The sequence below is a fragment of the Mixophyes fleayi genome, chromosome 1 (assembly GCF_038048845.1).
Source record: "Mixophyes fleayi isolate aMixFle1 chromosome 1, aMixFle1.hap1, whole genome shotgun sequence".
NCBI classification, from domain to species: Eukaryota; Metazoa; Chordata; class Amphibia; order Anura; family Limnodynastidae; genus Mixophyes; species Mixophyes fleayi.
This window is the reverse complement of record NC_134402.1, coordinates 112,261,720-112,281,897: the sequence shown is the minus strand read 5'-3', so window position 1 is coordinate 112,281,897 and position 20,178 is coordinate 112,261,720. Positions and strand designations below refer to the sequence as shown.

The window sequence follows — 20,178 nt, the reverse complement described above, 5'->3', positions numbered from 1 at the left end:
CAGTGACCTGTCCACTTTTGCGATTATGTTAGCGAGGACTGGGCTACATGTGAGGGCGGTATTGTGATGCGAGGAGGGGAAGGGGAATGAATGGCCACAGACTGTACTAATAGTGAAACCGGCTCCTTCCTGCACCCAGAGTAGTTATGTGAGGATCCTGTCATTCTCATAATGGAAGCTTGTGGTATCAAATATATATATATATATATATATATATATATATATATATATATATATATATATATATATGAAAGAACTTGTACACTGATAACATGCACTTTTAACTTCAATGCAAAACAATTCCAGCTACAAATTGGCCAACAAGACAGATGGTTATAGAAAAAAAACTATAATATAGTGATTTATTGAGATGGAAATTTAAAAGGTCATGCTCAGTGATCTAGCAAATGTGCAAGTAAATGGAGTTTTTTGAGGTTTGAATTGAAAATTCTATTAAATCAAGTGCATGTTGCCCAGGTAAGGCTAGTACCTATAGAAACTTACTAGTAAGCAGAATTTAACGGACTGCAAAATATGTGTCACAGATTTAGTTTTGGCCAAGTGTGCTTATTCGTCTGCTATATATATATATATATATATACACCCACACACAAGTTAACACGTGCTTGATACTCATGCATTCTAGTCAAATCAAGCTACTTAAGGTGTTAAAAAGGTTCTTGTCATGCATTCGGGCCATAGCCCAGGCCTCAACCACCAACCACTCCCAACTGTCACCCCCGGCAACCACCAACCACTCCCAACTGTCACTTCTCCTTCAAGAAATATATATATATTTTTTTAAAATCTTTATAAACACTTTTAACAATTAACAAATGAAATTAACAAATTAAAAACATCTTAGTATACCAAATTTCAGCCCTTTCTGAATTTTTTTTCCCCACACACACTAAGAATTTAGTAGGTCAGTGTATAACTCCGCCCAGCAGGTGGCGCTGCAGCTTGGTTTTATATTTTCCACACACAGACAGACTAACACACGCCACTAGACATTTATATTATAGATAGCTGCACAACTACTTTCTGCTTTTGGTATGTTCCCTCGTGCAAGCACTTTATGCGGCCTTTTCTGCTCATGAAAATCCTGTTCCTCATTCCTGCAATTTACCACTGCCAGTTCAGGACAGCATAGGTCCAGCGGCTACACAACCATAGTGCAGCAACTGAAATTCATACAATTTGTTCTTGATTCTGTGTACCACAATTAATATTATTACTGATTATTATTTTTTGTCTATTGGCTACAAGTGGCTATTCACCTAGTGATCACAGTGAGAACTGTTCTGTCCTTGTACAGGGACACTTCAAAATTAAAAACACAGTCCTTAAACATGGCTTTTAAAAGAAGTCATTGACCAAAATGTAATCGTACTCAAAGGAAAGCAGCTAGTGTACTGTTACTCTGAACATTTGTAGCATAAATCCATCTAGCAATGTTGAGATAAAGGAGGAAAAAAAATAGTCATTCTGAAATGAGCCAAGCAAGTTCTGTGGAACATGGCGATTTATACAGTGATGCTAACAGATTGCAGAGCAATCCCCCCACATCCCTTAGCATCAGCAGTACCTGGAAATCAGAAGGTTATAAATAATGCCCTCATATTTGTGTCCCCTGTTGACACAAACTCAGAAGCACCAACAACAGTACAGCAGCATTTATTTAAAAAGCAGGAAATATATTTATGTGCGGTGTCACTAGTGCACACAGACATTGATTAAAAATAAGTTAACCGCATTGACAGCAGCATCTGTACAATTACTCAGTTCCCAAGATCTGATGCAAGGTTCTGATTCTGAAGATCATGATGACGTTGAATGGAGGAGGGGAGGGCAAGAAGTGTCAGAGTTTACTTACATATGACTAAAGATACAATTATAGATGTTGCAACTGTGGGTGATGTTAAGGGATCAGGTAGTTTTCAAGGTTCTCCCCAGTCATTATCCCCAAGGCTGGCAGACATCCTCCCGTTCCCACAGTACTCAGAGCTTCAGTTGTGCAAAATCTGTTCTCACTTCAATTAATCCTACACAGCCCTGTAACATATTACATTCAGATTAAGAAGAAATTGCTATTACACAACCTGGAAATGATGGGCACCAGCAGATGGAATAGAACTTTTAATATAATTGTGTGGTTTCATAAGCAGCACAAAGCCATCACGAGGTATATCATGGCACATTCCTGGCATCGGCATGAGGCCTACTGACATACTAGGCAATGGCAATCATGGGAGAGTTATGCCAAATGTGCGCACACATTGAGGAGATGCCGACATCAGTCTTGTGCTCGATCAATGAATGAATGCTGAAGTCTGTAAACATCTATGCAATAGCCAAATAAACAGACTCCGAAAATCTGCTCAGTTCAAATAAACCAGAGAAATAAAATTTGTTTAGCACTGAAAATCTGTTCTAACTTTACTCGATCGTAAACGGCGTGGGACATGTTACATACAATAAGAGGATGAGATGGAAGTCCCCACCAGGTGGAATTGCAGTTTTAATATGCTTTGTAGAGCAGCTTCATGAGCAACAAGAAGCCATCAACAACTATGTCATAGAGAATGTGTTCCAGGCTCCGGGGTGGGTGACTTATGTTGGCTGCTCACAACAGTTATATGTGCAATAAATGAATGTGTTGTAGTAGGCAAGGTCATAAACAAATTTGAAGAATCTGCATAGATGAAATAAACTCACAGGCCTTCATTTTTTTCTGAATTGTCACTAAATTATGGCCTTCACAGAAACCTTTTTGGTTTGTGTTTGCAAGTAAACTGTACATTTATAAAAAAGAAAAAAAATCACTGCAGTTTTTCATAAATTGCAATCATTATGACAGTGGCATATATCATCAGACCTGTTATGAACACCTGACAGTGCACAACAACAGAATCAGTAGGGAAAGGAAGAAAATCAGGACAAAAACAGTGGAGTGTGAATTTCAATCACATGAAGAATTCTTAGATTCAGGAACAGGAGGTGCAGAGAAAAGCAACTCAGATGCTTGTATACTACCAGCGACTTAAACCAAAGGAGTGCGGCTGGGTGGTACATGCACAAATGCTGGTAGAAGACTGAGTGCCAATCATCTGGATTCTGTTCACCTTTGGACAACACTTTGTAACAAGCCTTCACCATGCATTGGTCCATCCAGGGCAAACAAAATGTCCTCCCTCTCGTTCCTACTGTTGCTTCCTAGTACATTCTAGTCCATTGTTCTATGTGCTGGTGGTGATGGTGACTATTGGGGGGGTGATGGGATATCTAGAGAAAGGGCCTGGTTCACCACACAAAATGAGCACTCACCCCTAGTATGAATCTTGGCATGTAAGGAGCTCACCCCCCTCTGATGTGCAACAGGAGAGTGCTGACTACACTATCAGAGACTGAGCATGCTTTAACAAAGCAGAAGTGTCACAGTCTGACCTGAATGAATAGAAGTTCTGGTAGTATCCTGGGCCAATGTGCCTGGGTGACTCTGGTCCCTCGGTGGCTTCCTGATCTAAGCAGTTACACAGTGGCATTGTTGATGAGGCAAGTGACAACATATGTCCTGCACTTTCCAGCTATGTAATAAGTTAAGAACTGGTGCGTGAGGATCACTGCCTGCATCAAGTTGCACGCTTAGGCTCAGGTACAGGATCAGCAAAGTCAGCCTAGAACTAGACACAACTGCCCGTGCTGAGAAGTCAACAACAAGGGGAACTAGAACTTCATTCATCTCTGACCCTACCACTGTCTTTAGTGTCCAAAGATACAAACATATCTAATAACCCTGTTTAAACAGTGTCCCTGCAGGGTCCTGACATTGGCGCTTTAAATTTAAAGGCATGAAGGGCGCACTGACGTCACACAGTACTGTCGGAGAGCTGGCCAGTCGGAAGGAGGTCCTGTCAGCCTTCCGCTGCCATCGGAGATGTGCACAGTCGTTTTGTAAGGTAAGTCTGTTAATATACCTGTCGGTTTTTCATTAACTCGTTTTTACTTGTAGGTGTGCTCTGTGTCGGTGTTATCGTCATCTGCGACCCATACCCCACCCCATACGTACAAGTCCCATCAGAACGCATGCAGAAAAAATATATTTTATAAAATAAATTTACAACTAATATTATAATCATTAATAAAAATATATGTTTAAAATAAAAAAAAATGTATATAAAATACAGAAGTCAGTTTGTCCTTAATGCGTAATGTATGGAAAACTCATTTTCATAGTTTGTTACTTTCAAACACATGTTCTGACAGCCATACGTGTAGTCATCACTATGGGTCAGCACTTACACCTGCCCTTAGCTAAAAAGCTGAACTTGAATCTGCACAGGCACCCCCTCACTGTACACTGCCTATGTCCGTCCATCCCCCCCTTTCTGCCCTTAAAGTCATAGGCAGTTGTGTCAGTTGCGTTCGGACATAAATTGTATGTAATTGCGTTCATTGGCATAAGTCCCGTTCTGGCGCATGCGTAGAGCTTTTTCATGCAAGACATGGCAATCAAATGGACTTACAGCCGACGCTGAAGCAGCCCTTTATCTCTGTCTATATCTGCTGCCTTCTCACAACAGCAGTCAGAGCAACTGAAGCTTTTATACTGTGTTACACAAATAATGATGGTGGGAATTGTGCTCAAAACATGGCCAAATTCCGCAGCAATATGCAGAATGTGGCAAATATTCCACTTAATAGTTTTGAACATTTTGTTAATCTCTAAGGTCAACCTTATATAAATTATAATTTTGCTGTTGCAGAGAAAGGCAAAACTTAAACCCGAGTGAAATTAATTTGACTTTACTAGGAGAACAAAACTTTCTTCCTGACTGCCACTAAATGGGAAGAAACGGCCACAACTGTAATACACAACTGTTTATTCAGAGACCACACAATCGGTTCAGATAACATTTTATTTTTCATCAAAAGTGGTATGCCAATATCACCTTTTTTTCTACAGCCCAGGAATCTACAATTGCAAGAAACAACCCAATAAAAAAAATCAGAAAAACTCTAAAAACCAAAAAAAAACCTCAAAGAAAAATAAATCTGATTTGAATGGAGAAGGTTGTTGTAAGTTATACATAATATAAAAATTAAAACTAGATGTTGTTTGAAGTGCAATACCACTGCATTGATGATGAGTTAGAGAAGGAAATAAAAATACTCTATTTTAAACAAACAGTATATATATATATATAATATATATATAATTATATATATATATTTATTTTTATTTATATATTTGTACAGACAGTAGACCCAGTGATATCTGCATTATTGTAAAAAGATATTTACAAATAACCATTTTCAAACATTTACATCAGCACCATAGTTAAAAAAAAAGAAAGAAACAATCTCTCTATATATTACTTGGTCCCAACGTGGAGTATTTGGAGGAAGCTTCACAATGACAGAGATCAATATAAGTTTACCCACAGATTACACCCCTATGTCTAGCGGCCACTTATATGAAGGTGAACTGTCTAGCAGAAGCATTGATGTGTGTGTGCTAATAGAAACAGCAGCATCTAGAGGTGGAGGACCTGCATATTGCTGTCATCTTAGGAGAATGCGTTACTGATGTGTATTAGTTGAAACACAAGTATGGGGTTAGATGTCAGAATACAGAGCCAATAAAAGAAAATAATAAATTCATGCTGCAGAAACTTCTTTTGTTCAGAGGTTTATGTTGACTAGCTACACCCCCATGATAGAATGTGATTATTATTACTATTAAAAACAACTTTGCTGGGGCTATACATGTGAATAAGGCTACATGATTTGCCATTACTCAGCAGTGCAAACATGCTAGTTAATGAGTTAGAAAAATAAATACAATAAACTGTATTTAGGCCCCTAACTAATTTGGTAATACAAATATGGGCAGAGAAGGAAACAGACAAAAATTCAGTCACATTCAGATTGTTGTTAGAATGCACCAACGTTAAACCGCCGTGAGTGGGGAGATCACCATTACTATCTTTTGGCACTGAATTTGTGTTGTCCTCTTGTAGCAGCAGCACGAGCATATGTTGTATTATCACACCTAAACATGTCTATGATTGGATACAGTGATGGACAGGAATGGACAGTTACATTCTACTGAGATTACCCGTTTTTTTTTTGTTTTTCAGGTTTTTTTTGTCTTTTTAATAGATGCTTCTGTTTTTGAATTCTACAAAAAGAATAGAAAAGCAAGTAATGAAATCAATTTTCGATAATAAGATTGCTGAAAGAATTTTTAGTGGCTGGAAATTCAGGATCAATTGCTCTGCTCATGAGCCCTGTTTAATTGTATGATAGAATTTTTCTGCGTTTGATCAATACTCTGATGTAAGTCACGGTGACCCAAAAATATGGACTCTCTGAGCAAGTGTCATTTTTTAAAAATATATATAGAATCAAATTGATATGGTAGTGCCAACTTACATGACATGAAGTGCAATCTGTGCCTTATATTTTTCCATCATTAAATTGGGATTTACATAGTGACTGCTCTCTTCACTTCTAGGGCCCTGTCAGACTTCAGAAGGGTGTGTTATATTTTTCTGTGTTTTGTCTGGTTTCCTAATGTAAAACTGCGTCACTTGTTACAGTCACCTCCCTGTCTGCTTTTTAAAACATTATAGTTAATGGCTAAGCCTGTTAGCCAAAAGAATATGCAAAAGCAAATAAATTAGTTTACTCCATATGGAAGTATCGCTGCTCCCTTGATGCAGACCTATTTCAGTCTCTCGGGTTGTCGTGCAAATATTTGGCCACTCTTGCCTTTCCACATCTAACTCATGAGCCCACGCCACTGGTGATGGACAGTCACTGTAGACCACCCCTACAGTTAACTCTTTAATCTGAGGCTGTAGACTATAGAACAACCTTCTCCACACAGCCTTCCACTTAAAGCATGAAGTGCTACTGTCACCACGACAGAGATGCTTTACCACCTGACATTTCTGTAACTGCCTGCAGTTGAGCTCATCTATACAGAACAGACACGGACAGGTGTACCGTCCTTTTCCATTTAGCACAGTATCATTTTTTTAAAAAAACGTTCTTGTTAAGATTGTTATGGATTTCCGAATAATTCATCAAGTTCCTGCATCCACTCATCTCCAGGCCCTCTGCTCATAATTGAGTCTACTAGGTCTGCACCATCTGCTAGACCTGGGAAAGGACCAGTGCTGGCATCAGTGTAACTGTAGGTCATATCCTGACTGGGATTCCGGTCATAACCCTGACTCTGGTGGCTCTGTGGAAAGTTTACACCAGGTAATTGCTGTGTCGGAGCTTGATTAAAACTTGGCATATTGGGAACTCCAGGGTTCATACCAGGCATTATTTGTCTGGACTGATTGGTGCCTTGTTGTCCCGGCAATGACTGCATCATTTGCCTGCTCATTGCTGGGTTTAAGGCTCTGACTGCTCCTGTACTGTCAACAACACTTTGACTGAGCCCTTGCTGGAAATGCTGTTTATTCATTCTTGACTGCCCAGATTGCACTGTATAAACTGCTCCATTGTTGTAAGCCCCCATTTCACCACTAGTTCTTATCCCTTGTAATCCACGCTGGGGCCAGTTTTGTGCACCCTGTGGTAGAGATGTCATCATGGTTTGAAGTCGTGGAGCCTGAGGTCTGGTCATGGGTTGACCAACAGGTCCTTTCATTTGCTGATGTTGCTGGGTCATCACAGAGTTTACAAGCATATTTTGACCAAATCCTCCAACCATTCCTAACGCTTGTCCAGAATTGGGCTGCCGCGGACCCTGCACAGCACTGTGGGCCATGTTTATGCTGTTTTGGTTTGGGTGCTGCATCATTTGGTTTACCCCTGTGTTCATGCTGTACATTCCTGCTTGACTTGATGACGTGTTACTATATGGAGCCATGCCCATCTCGGGTTGCAGAGGGCCTGTAGGCATTGTGCCTGGATTTTGTGAAGGACCCATAGAAAGCATGCCAGCATTCTGAGCCATCATCCGGGATGCCCGCATATTCTGAAGGGCTGCTTGGTTTCTTGCAACTGCAATGTCCTGTGGAGACCCTGCAGACACAAACCAAGATCATGAACACAAAACAATGACATCTATACACACACATACATGTATACATATAACTCTACATGTAACTGCTAGTGACTGCACCATACCCTTATTGGAGTGATTAAATCATACCCACATGCTAGTGATTGAATTTATACTTATTCTAGTGACTTGAAGTTACCGACAGTGTAGTAATTAGACCATAGCTTAAGATTAGTGACTTAATAATATTCTAATTCTGGTGATTGTACCATTTACGCATCATCATCATCATCATCATCATCTATTTATATAGCGCCACTAATTCCGCAGCGCTGTACAGAGAACTCATTCACATCAGGCCCTGCCCCATTGGAGCTTACAGTCTAAATTCCCTAATATAGACACACACTCACACACAGACACAGACACACACTCACAGACAGAGATGGAGACAGACAGAGAGGGAGAGACTAGGGTCAATTTTGATAGCAGCCAATTAACCTACCAGTATGTTTTTGGAGTGTGGGAGGAAACCGGAGTACCCGGAGGAAACCCACGCAAACACAGGGAGAACATACAAACTCCACACAGGGTAAAGCCATGGTCGGGAATCGAACTCATGACCCCAGTGCTGTGAGGCAGAAGTGCTAACCACTAGGCCACTGTGTGTATTGTACCATTTACGCATTTAATTGAGTACATTTTTTTTATATCACTTTACGCTATTTACTGATCTTTGCTAATTGTTAGTAAGTCTACGCCTAAAGCGATCAATACCTCATCTTATTTCAGGTCATGCACATAAGTGCATTGTTCTGAAAATTCAGGACTATTGAAATGTCATTGTCTAGCTACTAATTCATTTTCTATCAATAATACTATCTGGAAGAACACACTGCATTTTGCAATAGCAGTGCAAGCAGCAAACGGAAGTTCAAGATGTTGTACTCGAGCAGGAATAAGGTAAAAAGTAAAAATCAATATAATTGGAAAATTGCATGCTGCGCTAGGCTTATGATGTGTAGTCAAACATGTTTAACCTTGTTCAATACAGTAACAGGTAAAATCTATATGTGTGAGTCTCTGTGACAGGAAGTATTGATTGCTTTAAAACAAGTGTAGCTAAATAACGTCCGCTCCTGTAAATCTCTGGGATGAGAATTATATATTCTTAAATACATTGTCAAAATTCTTCAGCAATTCAATTTAATGCTAAAAAGAGACAAGCGACATGACCCTGCCAGTTCAGGTGCACCACGCTTACATAAACACTGTATGTAAGTGGACAACGCCAATACCGTGAGCCTCTGTGCTCTAGGCTGCGCTATTCGTTTAATTAAATTCCATCTTTAGCTTTACACACATTATAGAGGAACAATGTAACTAGCCAATAAGCTGGTAGAAAAAAATCATAGAAGAACATCCTGTCAGTTATTCTCATTTAAACATGTAGTGACTGGTCATATCCCTGTGTAGAACATTTCCGTTACCAAAGAGACTGCAAGCCAATGATTCCCAACTATGAAGTTCCAGGCTTCTCCTGCTACAGCCAAACTAGAGAGAAGTAAGACCCTCTACCCAACAAGTGCATTTTACATCTTAAGTGACTGAAACACATTTTGTTTAGCATAAACACTTATTATTATTCAGGTAAATTATTTAACTCGCTTTCATAATATACAGATTTAAATTGAGTTTACTTTAACTGGTGACACCAAATGACACCAATGAATATATATATACAGGATATTAAAGAGTTAAATTCAAATGACTGCACCCTTGTAAAAAGCTTTTATCCATCAATGTCTGTAATTAAAGGTTGCACCCATCATTCCTCACAGCTGTAGTTTGCAGTCTCTAGCTGCATAGAAATAGACTGTTAGCGGCATTTAATGCTCGGGGAATGTAGCGTGCTCACACTCAGCTCCATTAATATTTTGATAGTGCACGCCTTGCGTGAGCCAGAAGAGGATATGTCTGACACAAAACTGCGGTGATTGAAAGTTCTGTCCCAGTTTCTCTGTGTGGCATGATGATATAGGCAGAGGAGCAGGCTTTATCATGACATGATGAATTATTATTATCCAGCGGCTGGAAAGGCCTGATCTATGCAGTAATCCCTCCGGCAGCTAAGAGGTCAGAAGCATCAATCTTGGGTTTACTATTTCCAGATTGCTGAATCCGTGTGACATGAAGTCAGGATAACTTACACAGGGAGCAGACACAGGTGTTATTGCTCCTGTAATGCAATATCTCTGAAGCCAGTATGAGAGTAACCGAGGTTTATCAATACAGCAGAGTTTAGCTTTATTTGCTAACCAGCATTTCTAAGGGCAGTGGAACAACAATACACTTTAGCCTGAGCATAATATACAACTGGCCTGTAGAGTGCATGGGTTGCCTACATAAATTTTCCCTTAAACATGCAGTAGAATGTATTACTGTCTAATTCCCTGCAAGGTAGATTTAGTGCCTGAAATATACTGCAATCCTCTTCATCAGACCAATATGCTCTATTAGGAGGGTGCTGGATATCTCAGTAAACTGCACACAGATTATATAGACGAGGAATAGAATAACTGGCTATATGTAAATACAAATCTCAGACACCCTAATACTACTTGGTAGGTGCTTCTATGCAAATCCCACATGGTTCATATGAATTACCATAGGTTTCAAAATACCATGAGCATTGGACATCATCATAATAAAAATCTATTGCATAGTCTTAAAAATACTCAGTACCTAAACTACAGGCATGAACATTTTGTAGGCAACTTTGGTCATCATCCAAATTGGCAGACAATTGGGGTCCAAAAAAAGAGCATCATAGACTATTAAAACTGATGGTTCAGAGAGGAAACTGGGTCTGTCAATGACCAAGTTGGCATTTTCTTTTAAGGTGGCCAACTTAAAACCTGTACCGCTTTAGTTTTGTTCCTGTGACCCATTCACTGAGTTACCAGGTCTGACAAGCTTGGACGTCACATACATCACCAAATTACAAGCTGCCACATACGAGCCTTGCTCAAGCCTTATAGATTAAACAGAGCAAGAACGAATATGAATAACTACATTTAGCACACAGGTGGAGAAGTGGTACTGAAGAAATGGGGCTACTCACTAACAAAGTGTAAAAATACACGTGCCCATGGTGAGCAAGCAACAAATTATCTTAAATCAATCTAATGCAAGTTAGACAATGAAAGCAAATGTCTAATTAATGGTTGTAGGTAATCTTGCCTAGAGTTTGTCAGAACATATGTAGGAGACACATAATAAACAGAGGAAGATTCTATGTTCAGATGAGACTAAGATGTAACTGGTTGGTCTTCTGCTAAACTCCTAGAGATGAGGAGAACACTGTGTATTATACCAAGAACATTATCTCTACCGTGACGTGTGGTTGCGGGAGCATAATACTATGGGGATTCTGCTCTTATTCATGGACTTGGAAAGCTTGTACAAATCTTGGTGGAAAACCTGCTGAAGTCTGCAGGAGCCCTAAGACTTGGGAAATGATGTATATTCCAGCAGGTCAGTGACACAAAGTATACAGGAAAGGCCACATTGAGATGACTTAAATACTAAAAAAAAGAAGCTTTACAGTTTTGTCATTTGATACTACTGTGTGGTTGGTGCTGATTTTCAAGTAATTTTGTCTACATAGCTAAGCATAAACCTGCATGTAATTAGTTGCTGTACCATTAAATAAATATCTGCTCCAGATACACAATATCCACCTTTGGTTTTGTGCAACCAAATGTGTTTTTTTAAACAAATATACTAAGTGTGTTACAAAATAGTTTGTTTTTTTTTTATCACAAAAGCAATCAATGTGCTACACAAGTCTTATGTAGACTTTGTAACAAAATTATTTCTGTGACTCACAATCAATTGCGTTACAAATGTGATCTTGTCATGTAAAAACAATTATATGCCACAACATTTTGTGTTACAAAATAGTTCCTTTACACTACAAAATTGATTTTTCAACAATGCAAATTTGAAACACGATCTGATTTGGAAAAAAAATAAACTGGCAACTCTGCTCTATCTATAATGCTGCATTACCACTATATGATTTTATTATACCAACTCTAAATGTAATAAATAAAAGATACCAGTTAAAATATGTTATTATAAGTATGCATGGATGTGTAGACATGTCATATAGGCCCCAGACAGCATCTTAGAATTGCAGGGTTCTCTTTCCTTACATATGCCTGTCAGCATAAAAAACAACTGGGGGTATATTTACTATGCTATATAAATAAATGTTGAAGATGATGATGATACGGTGCTTTGAAGTCATTTTTTAAAATAACACTTTTATTAAAGACAAAGCCCATTTTGAAGAAAATGACTGAAAGAGCTGGGAATTTGCGGTTCTATGGAACCGCCGCATAGTAAATATACCCCCTAGTAATTATTTTGGATTACTGGCAGAACAATGTTTCTAACGCGTCTTTTATAGAGATGGTATGTAGTGGATGTCAAGGACATAGTGGCCTATGGAAGCATAAAAAAGTGAGATCCAATTCTAAAGGTTACAATAGTTAAAATGGAATATCAATTCTTTGTGTGTGTTGTTCACTTTTATTTTTTATTTGATATATTCACTGCACTATTAAAACCTCACACATATAAAATACACATACTGCAGTGCAACTAATTGAAATGTGTACTACATGGCTACAACTTTTACAATACACCAAAACAGCATGCATGTAAACTAACTGCAGTGTAGCCATATATAAAATGCATTGTGTGTGTCAGGTTCCAAAAGCACAATAGAAGTCCATTAATTATATAACTGATATTAATTTTTATTGGTCTGACCATGGCCATTGCTACCAACTAAGGCATTCGCCTAGACATCACAGCGCTACACTCCGAGACTGTCACTGACACTGGGGGAGCAGAGAATTATATCCTCCTCCCTCTTCCCCGCTTGCTCCATACAGGGTAAGAAATGGAGGAGGAAGGGGGGACCACTGGCCATGGGGTCTAACACACATGACATATAAAATATGCATGCTAGGCAGCTGCACTGCTATATTGGCCATGGTAATCCTGACACATGTATGGAATACGCAGGTTGCATGGTGACTTGATAATTAATGGTCAACTAAAAGAAGAGCAGTAACATCCTCAAGGACACTTCATCAGCCCTCGGTGACAGTGCAGTGTGCACTCATCGCTCACCTTGAAACTGACTGACTTGCTGGACACTGTATGGGTTCCTCTGCTGTGGGAGATGCTGTCTGTTCATGTGCGGCTGTTGCAGCTGCTGTGGAAATAAGAGAGTGATGGTAATAGAGAGGAGACAAATCTGAGGGAGAAAACAGGAGGATCACAGGAAATATAGCAATGACTGATATTATGTATGTGAAGCCCCCTCACTAGCTGAATAGAAGCACTTTGATGTCTGAGTCCCCTGCCATTTGGAAAATATTCAATATCTGTCATCACTTTAAGAGCTAGTTTTGTAGTATTACATTTCCAAAACATTAGGACTTATCATGTGCCAAGTGCATCATTGGATGCCTGCTGTAGCCACATTGTGAGTGCTCACACTATGTGTCACTATGTGTCAGAAGTGCTGCAATACAAGATTTCCTGCTGCAAGAGAATTAGCCATTACAGAAGTGCTGGGGGCAAGGCAAACTGGATCTATATGGCTTTGCCCATCTCAAGTGTGGACTAACTAACCACAGATCTGATTGTAGATTTAGCTGAGCGACTAGTTCCGCATGGGTGTAGCCAGCAATAGATGAGCCATACTGAGTGGATGAAGCATGAGCTACAACAATCTACAGGAACCAGTACAAAGGAAGGGCACTTACATTACAAATCACAAAAAGTGATAGACCCACAATTCTCCTTTATGTGCACAAGTGTGGCTAATGTGTACACATCCCTTCCCGGGCCTTGGAATGCCCTCCAGAAAATAAGTCTGCACTGAACTATGTGGTGGATACAAATAAAAATATCTATGGTATTAAAACCATCACATCAAAGCCCAATGTACTCCAACTTTAGGACAACCTCCTTCATTTATTTTTATCTTTTATGGTTTTCTCTGAAAATACTGCTCGGTTTAGCTTCATTTGTGGTGTAATCATTACAGTGATGGAACAACGGAACTGTCTTTATTACAAGTGTCACTTTTGTGTGGATGGAACTTTTTATTAAATTTACCTAATTGCACATAAAAAAGTGCTTTTATGCAGAAGTGCAAATGTAAGGTGAAAAATGTGTCACACTAAAATCACAGAGACAAAACCCAATCCCGTCATAGGCGCTTAAAAAAATGAAGTCCCTTTGTGGGAAGACAAAGGCTGTGTGCACTTCTGCAAAGCATGACATAGGAAGTATCTCCTACCACAATCACACCTTTACCTGAAATAGCTTTCTTTCTGCTAAGCTCCTGAAACATTTACATAAATCTTTGTGAATGTTATTAGTAGCTCTTTTTTCTAATCGACTTGTATTTTAGTTTTAATGACATGTAACATATAGACCTATACATCTTTTGTAATATAACACATTTACTATCATTACTATCTTTTAATAAGTGTTGCAGTTCATTAACCTTTCTAGAGATCTGCAGAACATTTTCCCATTCCATTCATGACAGATGCATGAAAATATATTTAGCCAAGTATGTCATAGTTAGAAACTAGGAATATTGTTCAATATTCCAGTTGTCAGTTTTGGGCTGGAAGTGTGGGGTATGATATCACAGCCATGCACCCCACACTGAGGAAAAGGAGATGCTGCCTGAGGTGAGGCAGAAGCCACTTCCATAGGAGGTGGGGGGCTCACCTCAAAGGGGGAAGGGGGGTCATATCCGAGGGGGTAGGGGTAAATGCCTAGGGAACAAATCCAATCTCTTGCACATGGAAAATATATGGTCATGGAATTTTTCAATGACTTCTAATGTGCTTTTTATTTTAAAATAAGGAGTTATACCAGGGTTTCCCAAACCCAGTCCTCAGGGCTCCCCAACAGTGCAGGTTTTCCATATCTCCTTGCTGGAGCACAGGTGTATTCATTACTGACTGACACATTGTAACAGATCCACAGGTGGTCCTAATTATGTCACATGTGATCCAGAAAACCTGCTCTGTTGGGGAGCCCTGAGGACTGGGTTTGGGAAACCCTGAGTTATACAATTCCTTATAAGACTCAATTTGAATCATGGCAAATCACTTGCATAAGTTAATCTTATATGCCATAGCAAAAACAGCTATAAAGTATCATCCAGTCCACATTTAAAGTCGGAAAGCAATCTGAAATGGTTCCATTTCATGCAAACGAATGACCCTGCTTGCAGTGAAGATATGTGCTGTTATAAGTATGGCTACTAGAGGGCACTGCTGCTTCATTTGACTTCAGTTACGGCTGATGTTCATTTTTTTCAGAATGTTTTCTTCAAGATAGAAAAAGTTGTTTGATTATAAGATTGTTCAGAGCTTGGTAGATATTAGTATCTTGTTTTTTTGCCTTGAAGAGATAAATCCTACTCAAGAAAACACGATTATAATCATGCTTGAGGTAATTTTCTGAGGTAAATCTTTTCTCTGGTGAGTGAAACTCGCATTGTGATCACTTGGTTAAACACTGCAGAGGGCACGACTCTCACCATTATGTACAATAAAGAGTAGGACATAAGATGGCGACGTTGACTTTACATAGTGCTGACATACAGCTCCAGGCTGAGGACAAGGGGGATATGTGGTACCATTTATCAGATGAGGGATCATAACCACAACTGTGACTGACATGTGTATGTGAGCCACTGAGATAAATAAGCATCGTCACTGCACCTGCTCAGCCAGTATCTGCTGCTGCTGTTGTTGCTGTCTCTGCTCCCTGAGAAACTGCTGCTTCTGCTGCTCCATAGCATGTAGCTGGGCCCTCTGCTCGATCAGCATCTGCTTCATGATGGCGGCTTGAGGCTGGCTGGGCATAAAGCCAGGGCCCCCCGAGTTTGCACTAGCTCCTGGCACAGACTGTTGCATGGGACCAGCAGGTCTTGACATCCCAACCGTATTCTGCTCCTGCAAAAAACAAGAAAGAGGCTATTACTTCTACAATCTCCTGGGACAGCAAAACATTACGCAAACAACAAATAGCAGAAAAATAATAATAATAAAATATAATTATTGTTGTATTTCCTTAAAGCTTGTTCAATTAATTTCAGATATTTTTCAGACATATTAACATGAGATTTAGCAGTGGTTGGTGAAGTTTTTCTGTTAAAATAAAACATAAATCAAATACAGCTTAGTCGCCATATAGCAAAAGAATAAACCTTGAATTGATACTCAACACAGCAGTACAATGTTTGGAGTGAAATTGTTTAAGGCCTTTATTAAACAGAAAACAAACAGAACTAGAAGGGAGGGAATAAATAATCATCCCTTTACAATGGAGCAACTATTGTTATCACTCACTTGTTGAGCCAGAGTACCAAACTATGGGATAACACCCAGACCTAAAATATCCTTTCCAAAACACCATGGGAGCCCAGGGCTTCAAGATATGTAGAATCATTAATCAGCTAATCAATTACCAGGTAATGGTTTACAACAATTCAGCCTGTTCCTAACATCCAACTTTTAAGAAAAAAAGGCTGGGACCAAGAGCAGATTTAGAAGATTATACTCCAAAAACATACTGGTAGGTTAATTGGCTGCTATCAAAATTGACCCTAGTCTGTCTGTGTGTTTGTTAGGGAATTTAGACTGTAAGCCCCAATGGGGCAGGGACTGATGTGAATGAGTTCTCTGTACAGCGCTGCGGAATTAGTGGCGCTAAATAAATAAATGATGATGATGATGATGATGATGATTATACACATGAAATCAAGACCATTTCCAGAAAAATACATGTGAATGTTTGGTGCACAAAGCACGGCAAGGTTCTTTCACTACAGCATCCATGCCACCATAGATTCATGGTCCCTTCCACTATATTCCAGGGAATGCTGGAATTACAAGTTTAATGTTCTTTAGACTCCCATTTGAATCCATGTAAATATATCCCATGACGTCACGCAGAATAATAGAACTCTGCCACCATGCTAAATGCCGACATCACAATAAAGGAGATCAAGATGACCATTAAGACTCTTAGAAATTCAGCAGCACCAGGCCCAGATGGCCTTACGGCATTGTACTACAAAAAATTTGCCTCCGATCTTGCACCAATGCTTCTTTCACTTTTTGAGGCAATTCTGAGTGGTAAAAAGTTTGAGAGAGACACCACCAGAGCGGATGTCATTGTTATTGCTAAAGAGGGACGGGACCCTAGTCATTGTCAGAGTTACCGACCGATTTCATTATTGAATGTGGATTTAAAGCTGTTTGCCAAATTGCTTGCAAACAGACTTGCCAGAGTAATCCCAGCCCTGGTCCACCCAGACCAAGTAGGTTTTATCCCCACTCGGCAGGGAGCTGACAACACTAGGCGAGCCATTGATCTCATAGAGATTGCAAACCGAGCTCAGGTTCCAGCTCTGGTGGTGTCTCTTGATGCAGAAAAGGCGTTCGACAGGGTCTCGTGGCCATTTATGAGAGCCACTCTTACAGCGATGGGATTCAGAGGCCGTTTTCTAAGCGGACTGGCGTCCCTTTATTATAATCCTTCAGCTGTGGTCTTAGCCAACGGTACCGCGTCGTCTCCGTTTCTTATTACAAATGGCACCAGACAAGGCTGCCCGCTATCCCCCTTGCTGTTTGCCCTCACAATGGAGCCGCTAGCGTCGCGTGTTCGTAACAACTTAACGCTTTCTGGAATCCAAGCAGGGATGACTGACCACAAGATATCTATGTATGCAGATGATATTCTCCTCACAATTACCAATCCCCTAGCCTCCCTCCCATCACTTCAGAGAGAACTCAATGAATATGGCGCGGTATCTAATTTTAAGATCAATGTGGACAAATCGTAAATTCTCCCTCTTAATCTACCCTCCCACCTATTAGATACCCTGAAGAGCCAAACAAATTTCCGATGGCAACGAGATAAACTCAAATATTTGGGGATCTACCTAACAGCTCAATATAGCCAACTGTACGCAGCCAACTTCTCCCGAATACTGGACTCGCTTAAGCGTGACCTTGAGAAATGGGATAGGTTATATATTTCCTGGATCGGCCGTATAACGGCGGTAAAACCACCACAAATTCTCTACTTGTTTCAGACCCTGCCTGTCCGAGTACCCTCTCTTGCGCTGCAAACCCTTCAGAAACAAATTGCCAGATTTATTTGGGCCGGCAGGCGACCGCGGGTGCAAGCTTGTACGCTTTACCGACGAAACTCAGAAGGAGGGTTAGGCCCCCCAAATATCTCCAAATATAATATAGCTGCACATTTGACCCAGTTAGTCCTATTTCATTCCCCACCTTTCACGAGACTCTGGGTAGACATTGAGGCCCACCTTCTACACTTACTGTGGATATCAATCAAGCATAGACCGCCACTCCACTACTCCCGCCTACCACCCGTTTCTCTCTCCAGATATGGGATTACAGTACTCGTACATTTGCACTTCTAAGAAACCCCGAAGCCATGTTCCCATTGTGGAACAATCCAGCTTTTCTGCCCGGACAACAACACTCCTCTTTCCAGCACTGGTTCCGTCAAGGCCTAAGTTTCATTACTGACATAGCGCCTATGCGGATATTCCCTGACATACAACGACGATATAAAATCCCCCATGGCCATTTCTACCAATATCTTCAATTAAGACATCTATATCAATCCATGCCAGCACTTAAGCTCATATACCAACTGACGCCCTTAGAAATTTAATCTCAACCTTCTACAGCATATTGGTGGCATTTCGTCAACCTGTGAAAGATCGCTATGAACTGAAATGGGAAGAGGACCTTAACTTGGATCTGGAGGTAGAGGAGTGGGCTAAGATCAGGGAACGAGTTGCCAAGAGCTCCATTTGTGTACGAACCAAAGAAAACTTGTACAAGCTCCTGTATAGATGGCATTTGGTTCCAACCCGCCTGAAAGCTATATATCCCGATTCCTCTAGCCTGTGTTGGAGATCGTGTGGACAAGAAGGCTCATTTCTACACATTTGGTGGTCCTGTCCTAGGGTCGTGGGATTCTGGGGAAGAATTCATAATTTAATCCATAGAGTCACCTCTATACAAATTCCTCCCTGCCCCTCCTACTCCTTACTACATAGACCCATACCGGATACGGATAAATACACAATGGCACTGATGAGCCATATACTCAACGCTGCCAAATGTGCAATAGCAGCAAGCTGGAAACAACCAGAACCCCCCGCGTTACCTGAAGTTATTAACAAACTATGGCAAACTTACCGCTGTGAACATATTACAAGCATCATTAATGACCGCCCCAACAAATTTCGAGCAATCTGGAATGATTGGCTCGTCTCTTTTGGAGCGGACCAACCAAGACTTGATTAGAGCGAAAACTGATGTCTTCAATATCAGTTGCACACTCTATGAGGAGTATCTATCATATACCTAGATGCCAGGCCAGACACCTGTTTTCCTTCCCCCCTCTTACCATACTAACACGCCCTTCCCCTGACTCCTTCCTTTCCTCTCTCCTTCTTAGGAGAATTCCCTTCCATTCCTATTCCCTGCTTTTCTCTTCCCTATCCTTACTTTCATTGTTACTACTCATATTGATCTTTTTTTTATAATCACTTCATATTTGTCGTTTGCTCAATGTGACTTATGCTATGTACTGTTTAAAATGTGAAAAATACCAATAAAATATGTTTAAAAAAAAAAAAAAAAGAACTCTGTCACCATGCTGGTGAATTAACCTTACAAATTGAAGCCTAAGGGGTATATTTACTAAACTGCGGGTTTGAAAAAGTGGAGATGTTGCCTATAGTAACCAATCAGATTCTAGTTATCATTTATTTAGTGCATTCTACAAAATGACAGCTAGAATCTGACTGGTTGCTATAGGCAACATCTACACTTTTTCAAACCCAGTTTAGTTAATATACCCCTAGGTCTCTGTCACCCAACAACCTTGGTAAGGGGTGGGGGCACATTTCTCTTTGGCGCGGAGTCTCCTAGGGAATTCAGCACCCTGCTGAATGGACTGGGGCTGGTTGACATCGTGGTAAG

General features: G+C 40.2%; 1 protein-coding gene across 2 annotated transcripts in view; it reads right to left on the bottom strand.

Moving 5' to 3' along the window:
- Positions 1-4,868: 4,868 nt before the first annotated feature.
- MAML3 (mastermind like transcriptional coactivator 3) overlaps positions 4,869-20,178 on the bottom strand; it is a 273,667-nt gene continuing 258,357 nt past the window's right edge. The window contains exons 3-5 of one of the 2 annotated variants that reach the window (XM_075199639.1): positions 15,865-16,098; positions 13,238-13,319; positions 4,869-8,049 (exon numbers count right to left, since the gene is read on the bottom strand). In XM_075199639.1, coding sequence (XP_075055740.1) covers positions 7,073-8,049; positions 13,238-13,319; positions 15,865-16,098 — 1,293 coding nt within the window. In that variant the 3' untranslated portion in view covers positions 4,869-7,072. Of the gene's footprint in view, positions 8,050-13,237; positions 13,323-15,864; positions 16,099-20,178 lie in introns of both variants that reach the window. The other variant, XM_075199631.1, reaches the window with a different exon arrangement.